At 43.8% G+C, this 19,736-nt stretch overlaps 1 protein-coding gene, 1 long non-coding RNA gene and 1 other non-coding gene across 3 annotated transcripts in view; 2 read left to right on the forward strand and 1 right to left on the reverse strand.

Annotated features, from left to right (window-relative positions):
* Positions 1-2: 2 nt before the first annotated feature.
* LOC110362219 (homeobox protein vent1-like) lies at positions 3-8,850 on the forward strand. Its single transcript, XM_065067270.1, has 3 exons — positions 3-6,490; positions 6,659-6,897; positions 7,423-8,850. Exons 1-3 carry the CDS (start codon positions 6,160-6,162, stop codon positions 7,780-7,782), a joined length of 930 nt encoding a protein of 309 aa, XP_064923342.1. The 5' UTR covers positions 3-6,159; the 3' UTR covers positions 7,783-8,850.
* A 1,100-nt stretch (positions 8,851-9,950) lies between these two features.
* On the reverse strand, positions 9,951-11,959 carry LOC102088015 (uncharacterized). The gene is made up of 2 exons (XR_002419412.2): positions 11,110-11,959; positions 9,951-10,702 (listed from the first exon to the last, which is right to left on the reverse strand). It is a non-coding gene; the product is annotated as an uncharacterized LOC102088015 (transcript).
* The window catches only part of LOC110362227 (uncharacterized), a 63,867-nt gene continuing 54,494 nt past the window's right edge, over positions 10,364-19,736 (forward strand). Inside the window, exon 1 of the long non-coding RNA XR_010473475.1 lies at positions 10,364-10,491. This is a non-coding gene — a long non-coding RNA (uncharacterized LOC110362227). The remainder of the gene's footprint in view (positions 10,492-19,736) is intronic.

Consider the following 19,736-nt stretch of genomic DNA (forward strand, 5'->3'; position numbering starts at 1 on the left):
GTGGTGAGCAGGGCTGCCAGGGCGCCCTGTTTGCGGGAGTATGAGCTGCACGCAGACTGGTGGGGGAGAAGCCGGGCTCTGCTTGAAAAGGTGCTAATGATCACTTAACATAATGACTCCATGGCCACATGTATACTCAACAAGCACACGAAATGCCTTATTTTGGCAGCGCTAGCTTGCAAATATTGTCCCGTTTCTCGACAGTTGCTCAAACTAACTCGTCAGGTGATGCTCACTTGGCTGAGTTCCCAATAGTAGCAGATTCCTCCGAATATCTACATAATTCCTCTTCTACCTGCAAAAATCGTCTTTCCCAATAAGGTAACTACTACATTTCAGCGGTCTATAAAACTGTATGTGAAATAATTTCATTTTTGCTAAAGTGGTCGAAATATGTTACTAAAACTTGGTTGCAAATTTTATGTTTGATCTGGGAGAAATAAACCCGGACAACCCTTCATGCTTTATTCCTGCTTGTTTGAATTTATCGTCCATTGTGGTTTACCCTCGGCAGTCATGAAGATGCATTATTGCCAGGGCAGGGTCACTGCACACTGGCAGTGCCCCATTGGAGAGCAAAGCAATCCTGCCCTGGCACCGCACCCGCTACACGCCCCAGGGCGCACCGACCGCACCCCTGACCGGCCGCCCCGCGGAGAACCTCCCGGGCTGCCCCACTGGCATGGCTGAGAGCCCCCTTCGTTTCTAACACTCCCCTTTGTGTCTTTAATCGCATCACAATAACCATCAGTACCGGAATGTTATCCGGCAAGACAAAGCGTTGTCTGCAAGTCAGCTACAAATGGAAAAGCTGAACCGATTAGCTGGGGAGGAGCAGTTTAATGCTCGTGTGGTGAAACTGTTGGAACTCCCGGCCTGGCGACTCTTGAGGAAGAAGCTGTATAACCTGGAAACTGGGCTCCCTGGGGAGGGAAAGAGAATGGGAGGGGAAAATTGCCAGAGCACTAACTTCAAAGCCTTTCTCCCCTGCAGTGTGTGAGCGGAGGGGGAGAAACATGATTGAATTAGCACAGCGGTAATGGCAGGGAGCCGTCTGTGCCCGTGCTCGTTAACGCCTGTCCCAATTTGGCGAGAGCAGCAACCGGGGACTGGGAACAGGGTTGGGGTGTTCCCCCCCTGCATCTCCCAGACACGGTGGAGCCACTCCAGGGACCTCTTTGCAAACCAGGTGAAATTATTCGGCGTTGTGTGCTAATCGGGAGAGATCTCGCACTGGCAGGCCATTACATCTAATTGCTGCCCATTATCTCTTTCTTTGATACGCAATTAGATGACAATTAACTTGATAAATCCCACCGAAACGGGAGTAGGAAGAAAGAGGAGAGGTCTTCTGGTCTCGACTTGTTTCTTATATAGACTTTGCTACTTTTTATTCCTAGCTTTTTCTTAAACTCTTAGGCTTCGACTTAGCGTTATCTTCTAATGGTATTTAGTAGGGACCCAATCACGGCAACTCTTTGGTATTCAGGTAGATTAAGTGCTTTAATTCTTGCTTTAGTTCTTAGTTATTCTGACCGGGCAATTCTGAACAACTGTGGAGGTGTTACAAGTCCTCAGGCAACGTGTGATGGTGTGCATGGGAATTCAAGTACTATTTTGTTTCGAGCAAACTTGTAGTTAACTTATCTAGACGCTTTGCCCATTAGTTGCGCAAAGAACTCAATGAGATTTCCCCGATAAATTGTTTTTAATGCAGAGTGCGTGTTTGTTCCCACAGCTGCTGAATGGGAATACCTGGGCTTGCAGCGTGTGAGCCGGCTGAAGGGGGTGCAGCACTGCCGAGTGAGTCAGTAGCATTTGTCATTTATTGTGTGTTAGCCTGTATTGTTCCCGTGGGCAAAGGAGCGGCTGGATGATGGCCCTGTTAGTGTTCACAGGTACTTCAAACAGAAAACCATCTATTCTGAAACAATCGATCTCGCTGATGCCTAATTGACTATCTAATAGCACCTATCAGGACATCAAAGGAAGCACTGAATAACCTAGTTAGCATTTCTAAAGGGGAGCAGCGGAGGGTACAAACAGGGATTAGTTATCCCACTGGCCTAGACCGAAAGCCTAGGCCGGGCCCTGCCACAGGCTGCAGTCCTGCGTGTTTGCCTGGCCCCGGCTAGAGCAGGCAGCGTATCGTGTCTGCCCTGCGCTTCCAGCAGTGTTAACCTCGTTCCCTGCAGTCAGTCAGCTTACTTACCTCTGAAAGGCTATCGCAGACTCTTCCTAAAAAAACTGCTGCCTGTTTCTACAGCTAAACCTACTGGGTTTCTGGGGGTTTGGAGGTGTGTGGGGTTTTTTTTTGTTGTCGTTGTGGGTTTTGTGTGTATTTGTTTTTCTTAAAGGAGTGGAGTGGCATTACAGTTATTCTTAGTGCATCCTCTATCATCCCCGCTTCTCTAGTTTTAGTGAGAAGATTATGATATCTTTGTGCTCTTCAGAAAGCAATACAAGATCTGCATTATGATGGAGACAGTAACTGAGTAGCTCAGCAAGTCTAGGGTCTGGTGACCTAGTGCATCAGCTCTTAATCCGTGACAAATGCTACTACAGATGGCCTGGTACACCTTTTTTTTTTTTTTTTTTCATGGACTACTAGTTAGAAGCATAGCTAGTAGAAGGAAAGTTTGGATGGTGTGTTTGAAGGACTTGGAACACCAACACCATTCTGGAGTACAAGTACTTCAGCTTCTAGTAAAAGGTGAGCTTCTAGTAACTGATGCAGGAAACATTGCAGGCTGAAAAATGGGCTGAACCTTTCCCCCAGTGATACCTTCATGTATGTAGAGCTGCTACAGTCATGCCTGTTGTCTTGGGCTCATACTTCCTGTGTGTGCACAAAGCCCCAAAATAAATATTCCCGTTGTGTACAAGAGATCTACCATTTTCCCCTAGAAGTCTTGTAAAATTCACATGAAAAGAGCATTTTGTTCTGATGACCTTAGCTGTAATTCTCACATCCTGGCATTAATCACTGTACCTAAATTTCAAGGCATCATACTGAGTTAGAAGTGCACTTAAGTTATCACTGCATTACTTGAAGCAAACATGTTTCTCGTGGTTTTAATGCTTACATGCAAATGCAGAATAATAAATATTTGAAATATGATTTGAAGATATGAGACCACTTTGTTCTTATGAGAAAATACATGTATTTTCATTACATGATTTATAAGATTCTACAGTATCCCTAAGTTCTGGGTATACAGATTTCTGACATTAAAATACGTTAATTTTGCTAAAAAATTAGATTTATTTTTGATCATGGTCATATGGTATTGGAATGATAGAAAAGTTTCAAATGATAAAAAAGGAATTGAGTGGAAGTAAATTTGTGTCTCCTATAAGCACTATTTTTTTCTGAAAGAGGAGAGGAGTATTTAACTGTAGCTGCAAAGCCTCTGTCCACCCAGGGACATCATAGTTTCCAAGTTTCTCAAGCTGCCACCTCTTTCTGATGGGAGCTGCAAGAGCCACATAACACCTCCCACCCCTTCCCCATCTGTTCCTGGGTTTTGTGGTCCACAAATGCAGCTATGTTCATCCGGGGGTGTGTGTGTGTGTGTGTAATCCTGGGGCTGGGTACAAACATCTTAACAGGCAATTAAAATTGTATTCTAATTAAAAGGGGGGCAGAGGGGGGCAAAAAAAAGCTCTCAGTTTTCGTTGACTTTCAACAAACAGTGGGACAGGTCAGCTGTTTCCCTGCAGCCTCAGTCAAATAACAGGGGAAACAGCAGAAGCCTTCAGGGATACTAACAGTTTCCCTCTATATAAGACACATGATGTATAAATACAAGTGTGCGTGCTGGTCTCTTTGGGCATGGCACTGAATGATCATCTCATGCCTGGTTTAATGTGGCAAGTGTCTCTCCCTAGATGAGAGTCCCCGAGTGTCCTGGTGTGGGAACTACAGGCGACAGGGGACCCAGGGCTGCCTGGATCCGCATGTTTTATCTGCTGGAGAACCAGTGGGAAGGCCACCCTGGCAGGAACACACTGCTTGCTGCACAGGTATGCTCAGTTTAGGAGCTCCTAAATCCCAGTGGTTTTCAAGTACTACCTCCAAACTTGGTTTTGGCAGGGCAGTCCGGTTCTGCAGATGGTACACTATCATTATAAGGAACAAATTGCTGTGGATGAATTTATATGATGGAGCCCGAGTTTCCTCTGCTTGGATTTGTCCACACATGGTGTTATTCACAAATACTCTGAAATAAGATGGAGACAGTAAGTATGGTGGTACATTTCGTTTGCTCCAGAAAACAGAGGGACCATTCACAGGTGGGTAGTTCAGGAATAGTTATTAAACCCACAAGCTATTAAAATGAATGTGCAGGCACTTAGCTCTTTTGGGGAGCAGTGAGTAGTCTGTCCCTCTGACTGACATGTGTCTAGGAAATGCTATGGGGTTTAAGTTCTCCTCTGTCTACTGGTTTTGGTTGGCTCAGTGGTACTCACAGGTATGAGTTTCAGATCCAGGGAGGGAGTCTGGGCTCCAGCTTGGTGTTCAACTGCTTGGACTTTTGTGCTGGCTTGTGCATTATCAGCCAAAATGACAGTCTTACAATAGCAGTAACTGAACCTCCATTAGTGCCTGTGCCCAGCACCGCATAAAGAACAGGCCGATCTCTCTATCAGGGCTGTGCCAAGGAAAATACAGCCTCTCCCATCCCTGCCCTTAGGGGCTGGTGATGCAAGCAAAGCTCCAGGTGACATCCAGCTTCTGGGTTCTGTGGGCTTAGTAAGGTGTTTGCATTGCTTTAGTGCCCAGGTTTTATCACTGCCCTGGGGCCAGACCTGGGATGAGCTGGTGTGACCATGGGGGTGGGACGAGAGAGGTCGATAACACACTGTCCTTTCTGGTGGCCAGCGAGTTATGGGAATGTTTGAAACAATGAAAACTGGTAGCACGAATATGATTTTTCTCCTCTGATCTCTCATTATTAATTCGGGAGGTTTCAGGCGAGTTGGTTTGGTTAGTTGTTTGACTTTTTTTTTGTTTGGTTGTTTGTTTTTCTGTGTGTTTGTTTTGTTTTGTTTTTTAAACAAAACTCTCATCTACTGTTATGTGTGGGAACCGAGATTATTGCTCTATTCTTAGAAAGAAACGAGCTCCCGCCCTGTAAGACCCGGGTTAATGGTGCAGTCTCCTTTCGGTTGTGCATCCTGGTGGGAACCCCGAGGATTTTAGTGGAAACTGAAGTCCTGTCAGTGCGTTCACACAGTTGAATGCCGATCATTTCCCCTGCTCTTTAGGCAGCATCGAGGATTAGAACATGGGTTATCCAAGTATCGCTACTGCCTATGGGGTCGGGGTCGGTGCGGTCTTTTTCAGTGGGGTGGCTAAAAGCTGAGTGTAAGCTGGACACAAGAAGAGTCCGGACACGGGCTGAACGGCCGGGATGCCTCTTTCCCTCAGTCAGCCTTTTCCCAACCAAGCTTTGCTGGTGGGATGTCTTGGTATTCTCCCTACATTACAAGGGCGTCGTCCTACTCGAAAAGCGATGTGTGGATTGGGATAGTTTGAAGCTGATGAGGTGCGAGCTTTGCTGCTCACTTAGTGCTTTGATCGCTAAACTCTTTGGGAGATCTCTGGCTAGACCGACGGCGCCAAGTTCAAGCTGAGAAGGCCCACGGCTCTGCTAACCCCACCGCCCGGCCGTGGTCCCCGGCGGTGAGGGCTCAGCCCTGGGGATAGGGACTTCTTGATAGTGGCCCCCCACGGCTTTTCCCAGGGAGGCTGGTCTCTCCCGAGGTGAGGTGCCGACGGCGGGGCTGGCAGGCCCTGCGATATGTTACGTTATCCCTCAACCCTGCCTCGGACTACCCCTGCGCCCCGACGGTGCGGGCCGGGCTGGGCAGTCTCGGGGCTGCCTTCGGGTACTTGCCCAATGCGGGACCCCGCGGCTGAAAAGGGGGTGGGTGAAGCCGCGATGTTATCGGCACCATCAGTATCTTTAAACGCCCGTTTGCGGGGCTGGGCCTGCCCGTGCCCTGCCCGCCGGGGGAGAGGGGCAGGTTTGCACTTCAAGGGGGTCTTCCCGGTTCTGCAGACACGCTGGAGCCAGGGGCTGTAGACATTTGCCAGACGTGTGAACTTTCCTCCTCGCTGGGAGCTGTTATCTCTGCTCGATTCCCACTTTGATGTGGGTTCACACTTGCAAACGAGCCCACCCGGGACCAGAGCACACATATAAGAGGGGGTCGAGCCCTACGGTCCTCCAGCCCCTCTCAACCATGAACCAGGCCGACCTCCCTTTGGAAGAGACCAAGTCCCACGGGGTCAGGCCCCACATCTGCTGCGCGCCCCCTCCCTGCGCCCCCACCTCTCTCGGCAGTACCCCCCTCCTGGTCAGAGCCGAGCCTCGACGGAGGGTGTCGCGGCCGAGTCAACCCGCGGACAGCGAGCCCTGCGTGGCAGAGGGGGGCCGAGACAGTCCTCGGGAGCACACCGACCTGTACCCGTCGGAGCCAGGTGGGTGAGGAGGGGACAGGAAAGGAGGAGAGAGGGGAGCGGGCGCGGGGAACACAAGGGACCTCGACTCCTGTCGATGCAACGGCCCGGCAGGACGAGGCGGGGTGGAGGCATCCCCCTCTCCTGGCGAAGAAGCCTCATTGCCGCCCCTTCCCTCCACCTTTGCAGCCCCCGACGGCGGCTGTCTGAGTGCCGATGAGTCTTCGGGCTACGAGAGCGAGAGCGCGGCCGGGGAGCGCATCGTGGTGGCGGCGCCCGGCGGGACCCGCGAGCGGCAGCGGCGGGCGCGGACCGCCTTCACCTCCGAGCAGGTCTGCCGGCTGGAGAAGACCTTCCAGCGTCAGAAGTACTTGGGAGCCTCGGAGCGGAGGAAGCTGGCGGCTTCCTTGCAGCTCTCAGAGATCCAGGTGGGTCCTGGAGGAAGTGCATCCTTCCCGGTCCCGTCGAGCAAGGACAGCCAGGCATCGGCCCTTCCTGCGCTGAGCAGACGTAGTGGTCGGTCTTCAGCTGAGTTTAGCAGGGGCTGTAGGAAGGGTAGTGGGATCCCTCGGGGATTAAGGAATTAACACTCGGGGAATTTGGGCACTTTCTACAGGGGAGGTACCAGTGTTCTTACATTCCTTTTTTCTTAAAAAGGTAAACTGCTGTCCTTGATGTGCGGTGATCTGCGGAAACTTTGCAAAGCTTATATATGGTCTTAAAGACCCAGAGTTATAATTCCAAAATCGCTGAGTACGGACACATGCTCTACACCCCAAGATCCTCTGCCTTCAGTTAACTTATGCAAAACTATCATTGCAATTCTGTCAATTCAAGTGATGCAAAATGGGAAAAGCATCTGAGATACAGCTGTTCATAGTTTACACTTTATTTTTAAGCAAAGTCTCTGATTTGTCTTCTCCATCCCCCACCCCGTTTTTCTTGTTGCTCAGATCAAGACCTGGTTTCAGAATCGGAGGATGAAACTGAAGAGGCAGATACAGGATCACCAGCAGAGCCTCGTGTCTCCAGTTCCACTCTACAGCTGTCCCCCGGGAACCCCAACCGCTTTGTTTCAGGATGGTCTCCACTACCCCTTTGCTCCACAGCACCAGAGACTTCTGCCTTTTACCTCCGTGCCTGCTGTGCAGTTCAGCTTCTCCTTTCCCAGATATGATGCACCACAAAGCACCTACCGCTTTATGGCAAATGAGCTGCCATACTACCATCAGCCTTTTCTTCCTCATCCTTCCTTCCATCCAGTTATTCAGAACACAATGGACAAGCAATGCCACCCTGTGTATGCATTATAGTGAAAACAAAAAGGCACAGGCAAAGAAGAAAATTGTATGCTGCAATGTAATTTGTGGTCAGAATCTCTTGTCTGATTTGGAAGAGTATGTGTTTATTATTTTAAGTTAAATGTTAAAATGAATAATTTTATATTTGTACTAATAAGTATTAAAATTTATTGGATGTGATGCCACTCAGTAATTTTTTGTTTGATAGGCTCTTATTTTTAACTATCAGTAATCTATCTTCATTCTACATATTAGTAAACTGAAAAGAAGCTGCTGAAAGGGAACTGGAGGAGAAAAAGGTGCTTGCTTTTGCCAGACTCCTGTGGTGTAGGGCAAAGCTATTAAGCTTAGTCTGAAATGGGCATGTTAAAATTCTGGCTTTCACTGCACATCCCCAGTTTTCCATATATATATATATGTATATATAAAATCTGCACAGTTGTATGTGCCACCTCTATAAAAGTTGCACTTGTGCAATGTAAACAACTATGGACACCTGAACTCTGGTTTTGGGTAATGGGGAAGGGTTTAGATATTTTAATGCATCTGATCTAACTTTCCCACACTCATGCTGAGATATAGTCTGTATGTTGCTTAGTGTGTTTGGGAACCTGAATCTTATCAGTTGCTTTTGGCTAAGTGCATCCTCCAGAAGGAAGAGGAAGGACAAACTGTTGGTGAGTTTCTCTTATGAATATTAATAAATGTATTGCTTTGCCATTTCCATTCCCACTCCCATCTTCCACCTGGAAGCATCATCTGTGTTAATCACAATTATTAAGTCAGTGAACAGGAATTAAACACTTCAAGCCTTCAGTATAGAATTTTAAAGTTCTTTTAAAGTTCTGTAATTACCAAAACAAATACTTTGTAAACCACTTAGAAGCATAATTGTGTTTGGGTTCATAGCTATCTCATCTGAATGGGATTTTAACCTGCAAATTTGGTCTTTCATTTACCACTAAATGTCCATGATAATTTCATATTTTGAACCTTTTTTATTTTTTTTTTTTTTTCAGTAAATCACGCCCTTTAATAGAAGGTGTGAAATTATAGGCTGACCATTAATAGTCATGCTGCATCTTCCCTGCACTGTATAGTTTGTGTTCAAGCATGTTGCCCCTTGCACAGCCTGGCTGCACCTCAGAGCAGTGCTGTCCTGCTGTAGCACTGAGGTTGGGAGAGGGGAAAGTGCTTCTCACCCTCCCCCTAGGTAGGAAAAGCAGGAGTGCTTGAGAGCAGATTCAGAGATAAGCTTGCTATGGCTGCTGTGGGATTGCTTTTTCACCAGAACTTATACTCAAACACACCTTTTGATGAGACACAGAAGGCATGAATTTGTATGGAAGTATGTCCTCTTCTGTACCTCAATCTCCCTGTTGTCTACCAAGGACTGATATCAACTTTGCTCTCTGTAGCTCCACAACACATCAATGGGAGGGGAGAGGGGGAAGAAGGGAAGGCATGACACAAGGCTGTTGTAGGCCCTGTTTGCCAAGCAGCTGCCTGCTTTTATTTCTTAAGAGCAATCTGCATGGAAGGGAGGGGTTTTTGTGGTGGTGTGGGGTTTTTTTTGTTGTTGTTTCGTGTGGCTCCCCCCCCATCTCGACAATTGCAAAGTAGTCTATCAGTCTTCTGGCAAGCAGGTTATGATGAGCAGGAAAGGAGAGATAATCACACGTGCTGCAGTTCCTTTATGCTGATGCAAGATCTCTTGCATCTCATTATCCTCTAAAGGCTTGGCTTTGCCGTTTTCCATAAAGTTTGCTTTGGGAGTTTTAGGAACATCCCCTGAGTGTTCATGATAGCATGCCTAACAGAATCCTGCAGTTTAAAATTAGTGAGGCTGCCAAGTTACAGCTGAAACTTTACAAGTAAAAACGATGTTTTCATCAGCAGATTTAAATTAGAAGTATGTTTGACAGTAGCATCAAAATACATGCTTGCCAATGAATTCCTTAGCCTCAGCTCTCTTTAAATGCATAAATTGAGTATCTGCATCATCAAACTGGGGAGGCCATTTCAGGAGTGGAACAGAATATACAGATAAAAGACAATACTGGAAAACTTGTTCAGTTTTGTTCTTAGGGCTGCCACCTTTAGTACCATTTTCACTTCAATGCATTTGCGGTAGTTCAGAAACCTTTCCTTAAAAGAAAAACACACTTAAGTAGAATGTCAAAAGTTTTAAACACTTTTCTATTACATGATATAATTGCTGTGTAAATTTAAGGGTAAACAGTACTTGATTTTTTCAGTGGAAATAATCATGTGATTTTAGGTTGTTTTCTGAAAACAAACCTTTGGATTGGAAAACTCACAGAAGTTTCAAGACAACATAGTGAAGACTCCAGGAATAAATGGAAGTTTCAAGTCCTCCACTTCCACTCTCAGTATTACTTCTGTAATACAGGTAAATTATTTTCTCCTTCAACATAAACCCCAAAATTCGATTAAAAAAAAGGATAATCAAACTGTTTAATATCACAAAATAAATTAAGTAATTACTCTAAGGGATATTTGGGAGTTCTTTTTCAGATTACAGGTAATCTTTGCATTTTTAACAGGAAGGAAGATATGGCTGGAACCTCAGTCTTTTGTGGTCATCGGTTAGAGTAATCGCTGGAATTACAGAAGAGTAACAAGACAGTCCTTGGCTGGGAGGCAACAGTAAAGCTGGACTTGGCAAAACCGGCTGAAGGGACTGAGCTGGACCAGAAGGTAATGACAAGGCAGTGCTTGGTACAGCTGGGTGAAAGGAGACAGCAGAGGTAGAAGAGATGTTGACATCTATCCCATGAGAACAGCTGGATATAGCAATATCTGGGTAACAATGGTAGGGCAAAAATAAGCCTGAGAAAAGAGCTTCCACCTTGGCATCTTGAGTCTGACGTTTAAACTTCATACGACGATTCTGAAACCAGGTTTTTATCTGAGGATAAGAAAAGAAGGAGTCAAAAACCAACCCACCTGTCCCTTTTCCATATAGTAATATATCCTGAAGTCAGTCTTACTATCAGACTAACGAAATATATTAACAGTTATAAGATTTAGGGATAATAACATTGGTCTACATTTCGTACAAAATAATTCTTTTGGCATGAGGAGGAACCAAACTGTGACAACTCCACAACACACGGTAAGCCAGTCAGAAATCAGATTTGGACCAGGACTGTAACGCCAAGACTGGTGCAGGGAAATAAATGGGCTGGGTAGGGCTGGTTCTGTTCAGAGATAAATCCTGCAATTCCACCAGCTGCTGGAGGAGTGCAAGGGCTGAGGCGGCGCCGGGCCCGGTGGGGGGCAGGGGCACGCCCGGGCCGCCGCGGCCGCGCTCACCTGGCTCTGGGAGAGGTTCAGCACGGCGGCCAAGCGCCGCTTCTCGCTGGTGCCGATGTAGCGCTGCTCGCGGAAGATCCGCTCCAGCTCCTGCAGCTGCGCGGCCGAGAACTTCGTGCGGGCCCGCCCGGGTACGGCGCCGCCGCCCGCCTCCGCTTCGAGCCCGGGGCTGCTACGGTGCACGGCCTCCCGGTCCCGCGGCGCGACTGCGGGGACAGGACGGGGGCGTCAGGGGAGGGACCTTCCCTCTGGGGGTGTCGGGTCGCGCGGACTGTGGCGCAGGCAAAGGCTGCACGTGCGACAACTGTTCCCCGACGGCCTCGCGCGCGGCGACCGTCCGCATAACGGCCGCCACCAACCGTCCCGCCGCGCGACCCGCCCGCGAGGGGAGGCGGGACTCACCAGGGTCCGCCGGGCTCTCCGGGTCGCAGGTGCCTCCGAGGGCAGCGGCGATGGGCTGGGCTCCGCCGCGGCTGCTCTGTGCCAGCCACTCCACGGAGAAGGGCCTCTTCTCCATCTCCGCCGGCTCTGCCGGTGCAGCCGGCGCTCCCCGCTCACTGAAGCCGCCCCGGCTGTGGGGGCAAACATTTAAAGCGCCTTCCGCGACGTAGTTTGAAAAGGCCGCAAGGCATCAAATGTGGCCGAGAACAAAGGGCACCATTGAGAGGTGCTTTAATCTCCCCTTTCAGGTAATTGTTACATCCCCCTAATCTCTGAACACAGTAGTTAGGGGAACTCAAGGCTCCCTGACCTGGCGCCAAGTTCAGCTCTGAGTCGTCTCCTGACCACGTAGCTGCTGATAATTGCATCATGGCCTGTGCTTTTGTGCTGCCCAAGATGGCCTCGCCTCTTGAACCACAGCGTGATTTTTAATCTTTACCTCCTAGTACGAAGGACGAGGATTCAGGAAGGACTGGTAGCAAAAGAGTACATAGAGAGACCTCATTTATGAGACTTAGGTCCAAATTTGGGTCCTCTCTTGTCTGTTCGATGCAAGCTCTGGAAGAATCCTGTTGCCTGCCTACTAGCAAAGGAGAAAGACTTGAGATAGAAACAAACGAGTAGTCCTCGAGCTTGCAAACAGGTAAAAATTATGGAGAAACATTGAAACAACTATATTCCTAATATGCTTATGAGTAAACAGATTGCTCTTTATCAAGTCAGGGTGGGCAGATGTTGTTTTAACTAAGAGTTAGTTGGAAATGCAGGGTTAAATATTTTTCACTGCTGTCCATGAGGCAGAGTGCTGCAATTAGGACTCTCAGCTTCCTCTGGAGTGTGAGCTACAGATGTTGACTTCAGTTTATGTAGTATCAGAGATTTAAAGAAGTCTTCAGGGAGATAATATTTGAAACTAGATCACAGTGGCATTAGCATGGCAATTTGTTAGGTAATTTGTAGGAAATAGCGTGGGAAGTTTTGCATTATTTAATAGGCAGTAGAATTTATTCAATAAAAAGCAATGAGCAGTTAGGTTTCAGGATACTGGACAGGATAAGAAATACTGAGAAAATGACTCGTTGGCTTGAATGTATCTGTTCATGTCTTTCCCTGCACGCCAAGAAAGAAATCTGTGCATTTCAAAGTAAACAGTTCTGATGTTCTTATAAAGTAGATCAAAGAAGAGGAGTGTAAACTCTGTTCAGAGGCAGTCTGTTCAAGGATGATTCAGATAAGGGTGAGAAAAGAACCACTTTTGTGGTCTGAAGTGGGCCTGGGATGGCACAGTCCTTATCCTCTGCAAACACAGACTAACACATTTACAGGTTGTTTCAGTAAACAGTCACTACTGCTTGAGTTTATACAGTCAGAGATAATGAACTAGCTTTCACGCGGAGCTGAACATGCCTGAGACAACATTTCATTCTTAGACTTCAAAGAACTTCATGTCACCTTTTTTTGAAAAGGTATTTGGAGTGAGATGGCAAAAGTCAGATAATGCTACCTTTCTAGCTCTTTTTTCCTCAAAGGTTTTCTGTATTTTCTCAGGCAGGAATATTATTTTCTCTCATAACATGTAATGGGATTTGCATGCTCTTTTGTTAAGTGTACTGAAGCATAACATAAGAAATTTCTAGATTCTGACTTTCAATATTCTTCATACATATATCTTCAGTTATTTTTTTTTCCTCATTATTACAAGGAGTACAAAAGAATCTTGAATATCCATCTGGGCAGTCTGTTTTTCTTCTTTTATCAGCATAAAACTTTGCTTCGAAGCAAAGAAATTACGTTGCATACCTGATATTTATGTTTTACCGAAGAGGTTATCTGAATACTCTAACAGGGATGACAGTTACATTGTCTTCACATGCTTCTAATTCCACTCACAGCAATCTACAGTTTTTAAAAACTGTAGGAATCAAGTTAAAAGTTACAGCTTTCCTTTTTAATGAAAAAAAAAAAAAAGGGTAAGCAAAAAAATCACACAGAAAACGGCAGAATTCTCTTTCCATGTTTACCGGATGAAATAAATTAAAAAACAAATACAGGAAGGAGAGTGTTGCTAAGTACTCTGCTCTGACAACAGTCAAAGGGTATTAGTCTTGAACTCTTAAAGTTATAGAAAAATTACTGGGAAACAATGCGGTGTTCAGAGTCATTTGTCTGAAATGGACCGTCACATACACTTTTAGTTAGCTTTTTCCCCTAGGCCAAGGAAACTGCATATCAGTCCTAGAAAGTCTGATTTGGAAAAAAGGATAAAGTCATAGGCAATTTCTGAAGTGAATTGTTGTAAAATATTTAATGTTACAGGTGACATCTAATCAGAAGCATCAGTAAGACACCATTCCTTTATTATGTAATTATTTCTAGTTGTTAATTATTATTGTGCTTATGTTTTAAGCAACAAAAGGATTGCCACTGTCAGTTTTGTGGGGTTTTTTTTGTTTTGTTTTAGTATTAATGAAACTTGTGGATTTATTCGTGTGTAGTGTTTTGGTTTTTAATCCTTCAGTCATTGAACATGTTATTATCTGACTAGATTGGAATAATCGATTTTATAGCTTCTAGGAAAAAAGCCTTAATTTCAAAAGACACAGGAAGATAACGTATTTTGGTAGTAGAGCAGTCTTTCAGGCTCATGCTATGGTTTGGCTGATGACGGTTAGGCTGGTGATGCTTCCTTTCCACTTTTTTCATGGGACAGAATCACTTGAGAAAGTCTTATTGTAATTTCTCTTTACATCCTCTGAAGTAATTTGGCTTTGAAATTGTGCCTAAATGCTAGGAGTAGTGATTTCCATATTGCCCATCTCTTTTTGAAAATCAAGTATCTTTTCAAAGGATGGTGGTGGGGAATTGCCTTCGCTTTACCTGCTGGTGATAAAAACTTTCATAGATTTGTGTCAGAATTTTTTGCATTTAATGCAGTCACTTTTAAAATTATACCAGTAGTTCGAATTTATAATTGTATAATTGTATAATTGTTCGAATTTATAATTTATAATTGTAAACACCACAGACTTACTATTAAAGACTTTTGCTGCTGCTTGGGTAAAATAAACTGTATTAGCAACAATATTTTTGTGCTGGTATAACCGTTAGCAGAAAACCATGTGCAGACACAAAACAAAAGTCACTCTGGTGGCTGCCCATGTTTTAAATACTGGCCCATTTATTGTAAACAGAAGTAGGTGACTTAATGACTAAGCTTTCCTGTATCGGCATGTGACTGCAATATAAAAAATGTACAGCGCTCTCCTGTGTTAGAAACCCATTGTGCATTTTGGTTTTAGAAGCTTTTATTATTATTTAATATTATTATTTTTCTGTTATATCTTTCTGCCATATTTCTTTTAGTTGAACTCTAGTTTTTTTCGTTTGTTTGTATTTTTGGGGTCCTGGTAACAAACTTTATTTTTTCCAGATTATTCAACCCTGGAATGTTAGAATAAAACTAAACGGAGCTCAAAAATACTCCAAGAGGCGGTGTCAGTGGCTATGATAAGGTGATAAGCACAAGAAAACATATGGTTGAAATTAATTACATTTTTTAGAATGCTAGTGTTCATGCATTGAGTGTTATTTTGATGATTTACCTAAGATACAGAACACGGCTTGATGCAAAGCCTCCATTCAATGAGCTTTGATGGAGTGATTGTAATGCCATCAGCGACCATCACATGAAAGCAATTACAATTTAAAGGGTAATTGCCGCGTGTTCCTGGTTAGCAATTAACAATTGGCAGGTCCTATGATGAAACATCTATCCCGTCTTCCCTTAACACTTTCTGTGAATACATAGACTACAAAAAAATAATGACCGAAATGTTTTTTAGTCATTGCATCAGTTGTGAAGGTCATGTCCTATGAAGCAACAATTATTCTCGTGGTATTGGTTTGATTATGGAAAATATTCATGCGTAGAAGCTGTACAAGGATTTGTCAATATGCTAGAAGTGAAAGTATCTAAGCACTGAAAAACACTAGGGACAGGTTCATTCAATCATTTGAAAAATTATCCTAAGCGCATTCATCAGATAAAAATGTCACGTACCACCTTAATTTCTACCTCACACAAAGGACACACCTAGCGAAGTGAAATGTGTTGAGTAGAGCTAACAGCTCTCTGCTGTCGAAGGGAGTTGTTTCAGTCTTCCCCTTCTCTGGGTGTGGTTTTACCCACATGCTCTGAATTTAGGTAATCCTCTGATCTATCAGGGAGTCCATTTATGTTTCTAAGCTAGCAAGAAACAGAAGGGAAAAAGAAAAGAAGGAAACGGCTTTTTAACAGCTAGGAGAACTAAGCCCTCCACTGACAAGTTGACTGAGCTCTGTAACTTGCACAGAGGAATATTTGGAGCACAGCAGGGAAGACAGGAAGCAGGATGGTTCCTTTTAGTAGTGAGTAGTTTTGTTGCTTTATATAAATAAATACAGGTATATTTACAGTCAGTGGGTCAGTATAATTTCTTTCTCTAGATAGATTAATGTGAGAACTGTAAGTACTCTGGTCACAGCCTTTGTGGTTAGACACACCCTCTTTCATTATCTATTAGAATTTGGTTTGGTAATCAAGGTAAGCTCGTTTATCTGCCAGCGATCAGTGAAAAATGATCCCTTCCATCTCACTCCAGCAGCTTCCTGTGCACTAGAATCATTCATCTTTTAGTACATTGTTTCCAATTCAGAATATGAAGCTGGCAAAAAGATAATACTTTGTGGAGTGTAGGGGTGGCAAATAGAGATTTGTTTTGCTTTTGCTGGGAGATAACCATTGAGTCAGCTACCCTGTCATAGCACATCTTAGAAGTTTTGTGAATCACTTAGGGCAATTTTCTGAAACACTGCCTCTGCATTTAGCTATGGCCAGAAAAGCAAATAAAAGTATTGTGTATTATTTGGGAAAAGAGAACTTGAACAAAGGTATATACAGTATTTTTGTGTATTGTATAAATTTATTGTGGATCTATATCATTATGCTTTTAGAAGTAGTGTTGTAAAGGAAATGTTTAAACTGCTCAGCTACTTCGAAGTAAAAGCCTTTCTGTTGCAATAGTATAAATACAGGTTTGCTTTTCTTTGGCAACACTCTAGTCAGCCAAGAGGAAATAGCAATCCTACATGACTTGATTTGTTAATTTCTATAGTGACTGTATTTTATTGGAGCAATGTAGGGATACATATGTAACTCAATGGTAAATAGATAATGATTTTTGAATATGACTTTTACTTTCATTACTTCCTCCTTGACAGCTTTTCTAGATGTTCTGATCAGACTAGTTCGACTCTCTAATATGTCCTCTGCTCCTTGCTCCAGTATTCTGTGAACGCTTCTTGCTTGCACTGGTGCAAGGCCTCTGATGATGATGCTGATTTACGTCACCTAGTGGCACTTTGCAGTACTGAAGAGAAAAATCTGTTCACGGGCTAAAAGCATTCACTTCTGTTTGTTAAGTACCGCACGTCCGTGATTCAGCAATAATTACGTAACAGCTTAATTTTAACAGTCCATTGTGGTCCAGTAAAGGGGTAGTCTATTATTGCTTTCAGCCTCCCTGTGACAGTGGGTAATGCTTTTCTTCTTTAAAGGATATTGTATGGTAATTGGAAAAACAAAAAACCAAAACTAACCAACCAAAACCCCACAAAACCAACCAACCAACCCCAAACACAACCCCCCTAACTTTTAATGTAAAATAATATTTCTAATTAAAATTGAATTAGTGCTTAGTCTTAATTTATCTCCTTTGACACATTATAAGACACAAAAAACCCCAACAAAGATATTTGTTTAGAAAACTTGACCCATCTCACAGGAAAATCTGCATTGCAGTGCATGTTTTATGAAGCAGAGTTAAGACTGAGAAATTCCAGTACGTTTTAACTTTTCAGCTTCTTGTAGATTGCTTAATATTTACAAATATTTATTTTCATAAAACCAAACAAATGAAGCAAAACCCCAAACTAACAAAAACACCAGCAAACAACACATCACTACAAGATTCACAATGTAGATGTGTAATAAAGCTGACTATCAAAAACGGTAAAATATACATTTTGCTGACAAGAATAAGCATTTTAATTCCAGATTCTGAAGGGGGGGTGTATTATAGAAAGAAGTGGTTTGCAGAAGCAGAACACAAAAACCCTAAAGGCCTAAAAGCCCCAAAGCAATAGCTCATCTCCCCATACGCTTCATAAACATCCAGTCCGTTCTCCGTATGTGTTTTTGTAAGCCCCGGCTACTTTGACTTGACACACCGTGTGTGCTGCCGTTGTTTCCATCTCGCTGTGGCCGCTCTCGGCGCTCCCCGGGGCAGCACCAGCAGGGGGAGCGCCCGGAGCGTCGGAGGGCCGGCTCTGCCTGGCTCTTGGCACCCTCCAGCTGAAGCGTTCCACAGAGCGGGGAAGCGGGGACAGTTTTTGCAGAATGTTGAACAGGTTGTCTCTGGAATCTGTGCGAAATCCAAGTGCTGCCCTTTTTTTTTTTTTTTTTTTTGAGGGGGAGCAGGAGGGTATACCTAGGACTTATTAAAAGTTGGATCATTTTTAATTAGGAAAATAACAGGTACACACCTAATGCTTCAGTGCTGTGTGACAAGTCCAAGTATTGAAAGTTGGAAGAATTAGAGCTCATTAAATTGCTGTAGCAGTTGTTTGATATAGTGTGTGTGAGGGGAAATCAAAAAAGCCCCCCCCAAACAAAGCAATAAAAAAAACCCCAAACCTCTAAACAAACTAACTAAGAACAAAAATGCAAACAGAACAGATTAGTCCCAAGCCGAGCTATTTTAGGTCAGGTACTGAGTCAGGCTTCTTCCCCCTCCCTCCCTTATGCACACGTATCTGGTATGTAAATTATCATTAAACTGCAGTTCTTCAGTGAAAAAAAAACAAAAAAAAACCAAAAAAACAAAGAGAAATATTTGAAGTTATTGTGGGTTTTGTTTTGTTTTAAACCTAAACCCAAGAATTTTCCACTTTTGGTATATCCTTAAGAGTTAACTGAGTGTCAAAAACTAGCTTGAATTGGTACAAGGTTAGCAGGTAGAAGGTATGAAGGACTGTTCCTTTTCAGCAGTGAGCTGTTTAATCTGCACAGTTCTCCATATAGTACCACAACTTTCTTGTTCACATGTAGTAACAAAACTGACCTCTTGACATCTTAAAGAAAAAAAAAAAAAGAAGTTTTATGTAGATGCTGGAACATAAATTTGAATACTTAGCTTTAGTTTCAGTTGAGAATGAGTCTAATTGTTCACGATACAGTATGTTGCTGCTAACCATGTTGGGTTTTGTAACAAAATACTGTATTTAGAGGTATAGACCATGATTCCTTATTGCTTTCCCACTCTAACTTATGCCTGTGCTGACAGGTAGTGTTACAGACAAATTCAATCTACATGTGTCAGTGTGTTTTTGAAAAAGGCAGAGATTAACATATTTCCTTCTATCTGGGTTTTGGTTCTTTTCTCCAGAGCAAATCTGTCATAGGTATTTGTGGGCTAGAGAAAGTGGAAATGTAAACACTCTTTCCTCAAACTGCAATTCCAAAGATGTTCCTGAGTGTCCTTCCAACTTAAGCAACTTCTGCTTCTCTTCCTTCATTATACTGATGCAGTTGATTTTGCAGGTACACGGTGAATCAGATCAGAGAACTAATTCTTTTGCAGGGGGAGGGGAAGCAGAATTTTTCGTCTGCCTTCTTTTTTTTTTTTTTCAATTTTCCTTAGGCAGGTTGGCTCTGTGATCTAGTTTACAGCTCAGATACAGTGAGGCAAAAGGAACAGGGAGTCATAGGAACTGCAGGAAACTGTAATGAACACTGTTACCAAATAGGAAGGCGCTGAAAAAGACATTGTCCCCTGTGTCTTGTAAAACTACTGCATACAATGATAGTGAAAAACTTCACAATGAATTTAATTTAGCCTGACTTCTGGAGGGCCTTTTTAAAATTTTTCTTTTATATATTAAAAAGCTTCGGATGTAATTGAAACCAACAATGTTTATTCACATCTTCCAATATGTAAACTAAAGCAGGAATTATTAAGAAAATAATTATTTCTAAGTGGCAAAATATACTGAACAGCTGGAGGCTAGCTTTTCTCTACCAGCTCAAAACTTGACAGGATTAGTTGAGAATTCTCTGTCAGGCCCCAGAGACTTATTTTGAAGTGATG

This window comes from Columba livia, chromosome 6, assembly GCF_036013475.1.
Source record: "Columba livia isolate bColLiv1 breed racing homer chromosome 6, bColLiv1.pat.W.v2, whole genome shotgun sequence".
NCBI lineage: Eukaryota > Metazoa > Chordata > Aves > Columbiformes > Columbidae > Columba > Columba livia.